At 34.4% G+C, this 8,869-nt stretch overlaps 1 protein-coding gene across 1 annotated transcript in view; it reads right to left on the bottom strand.

The window, feature by feature from the left end:
- Window positions 1-4,822: 4,822 nt before the first annotated feature.
- si:ch211-158d24.2 (multiple epidermal growth factor-like domains protein 9) overlaps window positions 4,823-8,869 on the bottom strand; it is a 109,950-nt gene continuing 105,903 nt past the window's right edge. The window contains exons 5-6 of the mRNA XM_062025436.1: window positions 8,726-8,869; window positions 4,823-6,013 (exon numbers count right to left, since the gene is read on the bottom strand). The exon at window positions 8,726-8,869 is cut by the window's right edge and continues 126 nt beyond it. Of these exons, the coding sequence (XP_061881420.1) occupies window positions 5,538-6,013; window positions 8,726-8,869 (620 nt within the window). The 3' untranslated portion in view covers window positions 4,823-5,537. The remainder of the gene's footprint in view (window positions 6,014-8,725) is intronic.

Genomic DNA, 8,869 nt, shown 5'->3' with positions numbered 1-8,869 from the left:
TGACTTTTTTAAAATCTCATAATTATGACTTTATCTCATAATTTAGATTTTTTTAATCATATAAATATGACTTTTTTTCTCAAAATGTCAACTTTCTTAGCTCATAAATATGACTTTTTTTTTTAAACCTCATAATCATACATTTTTATGTCACAATTTTGAGTATAATTATGACTTTCTCAATCCATCTTTTTTCAATCACTTGCAAATTGGTCACAAATACGGTTGTATTGCTAGAAAAGATTAGAAGGTAAAGGAGCAAAATAAAAAGTGTGTTTATTCTGTGATTAATGCAATATTTACTTGTGATTAATCGCATGATTGACTCGTTACCTTAGTTTCCTATTTCCTTTGTCCTATAACACAAAGCTAACGCGGATGTTTTGTACAGCTAGCTTAGCATATATTGACGTACACCGGTTTTCTTTCAGCATCTTTAATTTACAAAATGTATCAAATATGGCCTCCGCATCCTTCGATTTTACGGGAAAAAATTAGGACACCCCCGCTTAACCCCTTATGACAGATTTATGCGTCTGAAGTGAAAGTGTGCTTTTGGCCAGAATAATTCATGAAGTTAAGCTCATGACACATTAAGTTGGAAGATGCGGACATGTTTGTTACTGGATACTTTCTAATACGCTTCTGCCTTGGACGCACCGATATTGGGGCCTTGACTATTGGCTGATACCGATACGATATCAGCATAAATTAGACATACTTTTATTATTTTGTAGTGTTAGAAAATGTTTGATCGAGTTAAATGAGGAGGTATAAAAAAACACTAACCAATTTATTAGTAACCGTCTGGAATGGACTTATTCTGTCTTTAAATGTAAGTAGCGTGGTAATTTTATTTTTTTCTAGCGTCACCGAATGCCCAGAATAATTAAAAAAGACAAGCTCATGACGCGGTAAGTCGAATGATGCGGACCCGTTTGTTACTGGATACTTGCCAGCTTGTTTGGCGGGGTGCGTAGGGCAGCTGAGCAAGGCAGCACAGAAAGTTGACAGTAAAGAAGTAGAGGGTGATTACACTTGACGCAATAAATAGAAACAAATCGTTTAAATTATTGTTTTGGAATTAATTAATACCCCCATCTAGTGTAGATATATTTTTAAAAGTATCAATTAAAAATGTTGTGTTTTCAAATACTTCACTATTTAATGTTTTTAACAATATTGTCAGTATTTTTGGCCGAAATTAAGCACTGATATGGCAAAATGGAGAGCAAATACTGATACTCCAGTAGTATTGACCACTAGGTGAAACCCGACCAATCAGAGCGCACTGTCCAATATCGCTGCCACTGATTAGACCGGACCCAGAACACATCACTGGATAATGTAAAGGTGACTAAGTGGGTGTTATTTCATGTCTAGAGGGATTTTATTATATTAAAACAAAGGTTGTTTTTTTGCAATTGCTCTTGCTATGAAAAAGAAAATTTAATTTATAATTTTGCAGAACTGTATTTAGTCAGATTAACAGCGATAAACAAGGGCTTGATGTATTGTATGTGAAGGCCGAGTAGCCATGGCAACACAGAAAACTCTCAACAATATTATTCATGCTCCCATTTGACAGTGTTCATGTTCCCAAATGCTTCTGTGCTCCCAAGAAGGGAAATAATAGGAATGATGGAAGTCAGGGGTGTCCAAAGTGCGGCGCCGCCCACTTTTTTTCTTCTAAAAATATTATTTTTAAAAAACAACCCAAAAAACAGGTGAAATGTAACGAGAAAAAATCGCAAAGTTGACTCTAATAACACAAAACTGCCATGCAGGTCATCGCTCAAAAAATAATAATGAATCAAAATCAATGTTGTTATGACGTTTTGACTTACTCAAAGCTCCAATTACTTCACATCAAAAATTCCACATTCAAATATTTTTGGGTGAAAATATTGCATATTTTGTGTCTTTGGCATAAAAAAATGTTTTCTTTGACAAAAAGGGCGTGAAACAACGGGAAAAAATACATTACAAAAAATACGAAAACATTTTTATTGACCGATAGAGCTGAAGTTGATCGAGAAACCTAAGCGTTTAAAGTAAAAAAAAAAAAAAAAAAAAAAAGATAACAATTTGTTTAAACTTTTCTTGCTTTTGAATTCCCAATAATTTTAGTGGGATTTTTTTTTCCATCAAATTGTCATTCCTCAAAAAATAATAATGAATCAATATCAATTATGGACATATTCAATGCACCAATTGCTTCTATATATTCTACTTCGAAATATTGCATATTTTGTGTTTTGGACATATAAAAACAAAGTATTCTTTGACAAAAAGGGCGTGAAACAACAGCAAAAAAAACATTTGAAAAATAGCAAAAAATTACAATTGACCGATTGAGTTGAAGTTGATCAAGAAACTTAAGCGTTGAAAGTGAAAAAAAAGTATAATTAATATTTCAAATTGTTATGCTTTTGGATTCCCATGAATTTTAGTGGAATTTTTTTTTTCTTCAAATTGTCATTCCTCAAAAAATAATAATGAATCAAAATCAATGATGGACATATTCAATGCACCAATTGCTTCTATATATTCTACTTCGAAATATTGCATATTTTGTGTTTTTGACATATAAAAACTATGTTTTTTTGACAAAAAGGCCATAAAACAAAACATTTTTTTTATTTTTAAAAAAACCTTATAATCGATGGATAGATCTTAAGTTGATCTAGGGACTTAAACGGGAACTGCACTTTTTTGGGGGGGAACTTTGCCCATCGTTCACAATCATTATGAAAGACATGACGACGGATAGATTTTTTTAAAATGGATTTTAACTTGTAAATAAACGTCAATAAAAAGTCCACTTACAGTGGAGCCAATGGCAGCTCCCCTATGTCGCCCATAAAACCCAATAAATAACCATTCAAAAAGCGCCAACAATACCCCAATTACATTTGGTGACTTGAATATTAACAAGTATTAGTGATTTTGTTATTATAAGCGCTAACGCAGACCAACTATTTACAGCGGCGCCGTGATCACGACCAGGTGTCCCTATGTTTACATCATCGAGTGGTCTGCTGCTTCCTTGCTTCCCTGCTCTTTACTGTAGATCATATATCCTGCCTCTCACCTGGACATGATATGTTTGAGGATATAATCCGACAAGTTGGGACACTTTGACAGCCATTTAGAACCTGGAACTGCAGAGAGCGACACGAAAAGCACTTAGGGGACGGCGTGGCGAAGTTGGTAGAGTGGTTGTGCCAGCAATCGAAAGTTTTGCTGGTTACTGGGGTTCAATCCCCACCTTCTACCTTCCTAGTCACGTCCGTTGTGTCCTTGGGCAAGACACTTCACCCTTGCTCCTGATGGCTGCTGGTTAGCGCCTTGCATGGCAGCTTCCGCCATCAGTGTGTGTGAATGGGTGAATGTGGAAATAGTGTCAAAGCGCTTTGAGTACCTTGAAGGTAGAAAAGCGCTATACAAGTATAACCCATTTATCATTTATTAGTGATTTTTTTTTAAAATTGTCATTGCTCAAAAAATAATAATGAATGTTGTTATGAATTATTGACCTTTTTTACGCTCCAATGTCTTCCCATCAAAAATTATATTTTGCATTTTTTTGAGGGGGAAAATATTGCATATTTTGTGTTTTTGCCATAAATAATAGGATTTTTTTTTGTTTGTTTACTTTATATTGACAAATGGACCTGAAGTTGATATAGACACTTAAGCATTAAAAGTAAAACATAAATAAATAAATAATAATAATGTTTGAAAAATTGTATTACTTTTATGAGTATGCCCTTTTGGATCCCCAATAATTTCGGTGGGATTTTTATTTTAAACTGTCCTTGCTCAAAAAATGATAATAAATCAAAAATAATGTTGTTATGAATTATTGACCATATTAAAGCTCCAATTACTTCACATCAAAAATTATATTTTGAATTTTTTTCGGGGGTGGGGGAATAGTGCATATTTTGTGTTTTTGCCAATGAAAATAGAAGGGCATAAAACAAACACATTTTATTAAGAAAACCTAAAAATAATAAAAACCTTTAATCTACGGATAGATCTGAATGATCTGGAGACTTGAACGTTAAAAGTAAAAAAACGTATGATTCATTTTTTAACACTTTTATGAGTGGGTCCCTTTTGGATCCCCAAGGATTTTAGTGGGATTTTTCTTTAAACTGCCATCGTTCAAAAAATAATGCATAAGGCTCCAAGTACTTCACAACAAATATTCCACTTTGAAATAGTTTTGGGGGAAAAATTGTGGTTATGATAAAAATAACGGCTTTCTTTGACAAAAAGAACTTGAAAATAATTATATATATATATATATATATATATATATATATATATATATATATATATATATATATATATATATATATATATATATATATATATATATATATATATATATATATATATATATATATATATATATATACAGTATGTATATATATATATATATATGTATATATGTGTGTATATATATGTATATATGTGTGTATATATATGTATATATGTGTGTATATATATATATATATATATATATATGTATATATATATATATATATAATTATATATATGTATATATATATATATGTATATATATGTATATGTATATATATATATATATATATGTATGTATATATGTATATATATATATATATGTATGTATATATATATATATATATGTATATATATATGTATATATGTATGTATATATATATATATATATATATATATGTATATATGTATGTATATATTATATATATATATATATATATATATATATATATGTATATTGTTTTTTAAATTTTGTTTTACTTTATATTGACAGATGGACCTGAAGTGAAGTAGATTGAGAGATTTAAGCATTGAATAAAAATAATAATAATGAATAATAATACACAACTTATTTTTAACATTTTTATGACTGAGGCCCTGTCCAGGTCTCCGGGACCAAACTTGAGGGCAGCACTTATGTTAAAAAAAATTGGTATTGGTTTTCGAAAGCAAAAAATATCAAAATGGCCGGCGCACGCTTTGATTTTTTTGAGTGTGCGGCCCTCAATGGACACCCCTGATGTAAGTCACTGGCCTGCAGCTGGGTTGGTGAAAAGCTGGCTGAAAGAAAGTGTCGGAGGTGACTTCAGGCGTGCCGGCAAGGAAGTATAAACATGTGTCGGCAGCCTTCATGGTTCCCTCTCTGGAAAGCAAAGACACAAAACATCAAATGAGATCAAATAAACATGTGCAGCATTTCCTCCCAAGAAGCAATAAATAATAATAATAATAATACAAATTCATTAAATAACAATCATTGTCTCGGTTTGAGTGATGGCCTTTCGACTCAAAACAGTCCATATTTGAAAATGCTCGCCTCCTGTCAGTCCTCCTGATTGCCCGTCATTTCTTTGGACGCTTCGCCGAGAAGGGAAAACTTCTTTTGTCACTTCGTGAAGCGTCGCAGGCGTCAGCCGGGAGGGAGGAGCTTTGGATTTGGTACGTTCCAGCAGCGTTGTGTGAGGAGGGCCTTTCCGCGGCGGACGCTAGGCCTTGTAGCAGTTCCCCTGCGTGCTGAGCGCCAGCTGACCGTTGGGCGCCACCTCGTTGGCCTCGTCCTCCAGCAGGCCGGACACGTCGGCGTTGGGGATGCTGTCGTGGTAGCTGCTGAAGCTGATGTTGTCCTCCTTCAGTTCTATGGTCCAGAAGGGCGCGTTGAGCTTGCGGTTCTGGTATTCTCTGTAGGTGTAGACGCCGCCCACGAAGCCCAGCAGCACCACCACCACCAGGATGATGACGGCCAGGATGATGACGTTGAACTGCGTCCAGGAGACGTCGGTCAGCGACGCCGTGGTGTTGTCCGCCGGGACTCCCAGGCTGGTCAGCGTGGCCTGGGGCGCGGCGGTCGTGCTCCGGTTGCCGCCGTGCGTCGGGGCCGAGGTGACTCTCGCCCGGGCGGTCGTCAGGCTGCCGCCGAAGGAGGAAGTGCTGGAGTTGGGGACCTCTGCTGTGGTGACAAGTGCTGGGGAGGTGGGGTGAGGAGAGATGATTTTTACATTATTAATCTACAACTTTACACACGATCCCTTAAAGCAGTGAAAGAATGCAAGGGCCACTTTGATATTTTTCATTTGCAAAGACAATACAATATATATTAGTAACCCTTAGGACTACCTACAATTTTGATGAACATTAAAGATCCCGGGGACCCAAAAGGGTCTCAGTCATTAAAGTAATTTATTTATTTTAACTTTCAAAACCTATATGTCTTTAGATCAACCTTAGAAACCAAAAAAAAAACAACAATACAAGATATATTGTATCGCCTCAATTTTGGTAAGTGTTAAAGGTCCCGCGGACCAAAAAGGGTCTCAGTCATTACAGTGGTAAAAATAAGTCAATTATTATTGATTTTTTTTTAACTTTCCAAACCTATATATCTTTAAATCAACCTCAGAAAAAAACGAAAAAAACAATACAATATATATTGTATCCCCTTAATTTTAGTAAGTGTTAAAGGTCCCAGGGACCTAATAGGGTCTCAGTCATTAAAGTGGTAAAAACAAGTCAAATATTATTATATATAATTTTTTATTTTTATTTTTTTTACTTACAAACCCTATATATCTTTAGATCAACTTCAGAAAACCAAAAAAACCCCAATACAATATATATTGTATCCCCTCAATTTTGGTAAGCGTTACAGGTCGGGACGGCGTGGCGAAGTTGGTAGAGTGGCTGTGCCAGCAATCGGAGTGTTGCTGGTTACTGGGGTTCAATTCCCACCTTCTACCTTCCTAGTTGTGTCCTTGGGCAAGACACTTCACCCTTTGCCGCTGCTGGTTAGCGCCTTGCATGGCAGCTCCTGCCATCAGTGTGTGAATGTGTTTGAATGGGTAAATGTGGAAATAGTGTCAAAGCGCTTTGAGTACCTTGAAGGTAGAAAAGCGCTATACAAGTATAACCCATTTATCATTTATTATTTAGGTCCAGAGAACCCAAAAGGTCTCAGTCATTAAAGTGGTAAAAATAAGTGAAATATTATTGTAATTATTATTTTACTTTCAAAACCTATATATCTTAAAATCAACCTCAGAAAACTAAAAAAAACAATACAATATATATTGTATCCCCTCAATTTTGGTAGGTGTTAAAGGTCCCGGGGACCCATAAGGGTCTCAGTCATTAAAGTGGTAAAAATAAGTGAAATAGTATTATTTTATTTTATTTTTTACTTTCAAAACTTATCTACTTTTAAATAAATCTCAGAAAACTAAAACAACCAATACAATATATATTGTATCCCCTCAATTTTGGTAAGTGTTAAAGGGTCTCGTCATTAAAGTGGTAAAAATAAGTCAATTATTATACAAAATTTTATTACTTTCAAAACCTATATATCTTTATATCAACCTCAGAAAACTAAAAAAAATAACAATACAATATATTTTGTATCCCCTCCATTTCGGTAGGTGTTAAAGGTCCCGGGGACCCAAAAGGGTCTCTGTCATTAAAGTGGTAGGAATAACATTAACGTCAGGGGGTGGCGTTAAAAAAATGATGTTTCTTAGAAATAATTGAGTACCACTGCCTTAAAACAACAATCATAAAACCGTTTTATCCCAGCTTGTGAAGGAAGTGACACCTAGTGGCCATGCGACCTAACTACAGCTTTGCTTTTTGCAGCATTGAACAGTTCTCAAAAAGTAGCAGTTTCTATGGCATACTGGACACAAGTGGCCAGGATTTTGGGACAAATGGGACAAAATTAAATAGATAAATAAATTAATTATTAAAAATTTAATAATTAAGGCTGATATATCGTTATTTTGCACAGGAGCGAAATCAGATGCTAAATTAAAACTAGTTGTCTTTATAATCAGTATAGTCATACTATTAATCACAGTATAGTACTCGCTTGCATCATTTTAATTAATAAAATTTAAAAAATACCCCAATATTTTAACACAAATGCAATTTTATTGTCAGAATGTTAAACACCAAAAAAAAAAAAAAAAAAGTTTTACTAAATATACATAATTTATTTAATCACAACGTGGTAACATTTTTATCCAATTTCCCATTATTTTGAGGTAAATCTTGCCAGCGAGTTCACTGACTGTTTAAAAAAATGAATTGGCTGATTAAGCTGAATTTATACACGCTGAGTACGATATTTGAATGTGCTAAGTTTGACAGTCCTAATGAAACGGTTGTCAAAAAGTAGCAGTTTCTATGACATATTGGACACAAGTGGCCAGGATGTATGGAGGGTCAAATGGGACAAAATTAAATAGATAGATAAATAAAATACTTATTATAAATTTAATCATTAATGCTGATGTATTATTTTGCACATTAGCGAAATAAGATGCTAAATTAAAACTAGTGCTGTACCACTAATCAATATTAATCACAGTATACCACTCTCTTGCATCATTTTAATTAATTTAAAAATATATATATATATACTTGAACACAAATGCAATTTTATTGTCAGAATCTTAAACACCAAAACATTTTTTTAAATGTTTTACTAAATATACATCATTTATTTGATCACAACTTGGTAACAGTTTTATCCAAAGTCCCATTGGGTGTTTAAAAAAATGAATTGGCTAATTAATCTGCGTTTATACACGAATCACAAGGTGAATCACATGTGCTAAGTTTGACAGCCCTAATGGAAACATCTGCTCGCTGATGAAGTAAATACTTTGACGTGTTTACTTACTTAGTCGGCTGCAGTTGTGAGCCAGGGCGTCCCCTGAGAATCCAGGAGCACAAAGGTGGCAGCGGGCCCCGCTGGTGTTGTTGATGCAGCTGAGGCAGAGGCCCGTGTCGGGGTGGCACACCTGGGCGGTGCGCTGAAGGTCTA

This window comes from Entelurus aequoreus, linkage group LG17 (genome assembly GCF_033978785.1).
Source record: "Entelurus aequoreus isolate RoL-2023_Sb linkage group LG17, RoL_Eaeq_v1.1, whole genome shotgun sequence".
Taxonomy (NCBI): Eukaryota; Metazoa; Chordata; class Actinopteri; order Syngnathiformes; family Syngnathidae; genus Entelurus; species Entelurus aequoreus.
This window is presented reverse-complemented; position numbering and strand designations above follow the sequence as displayed.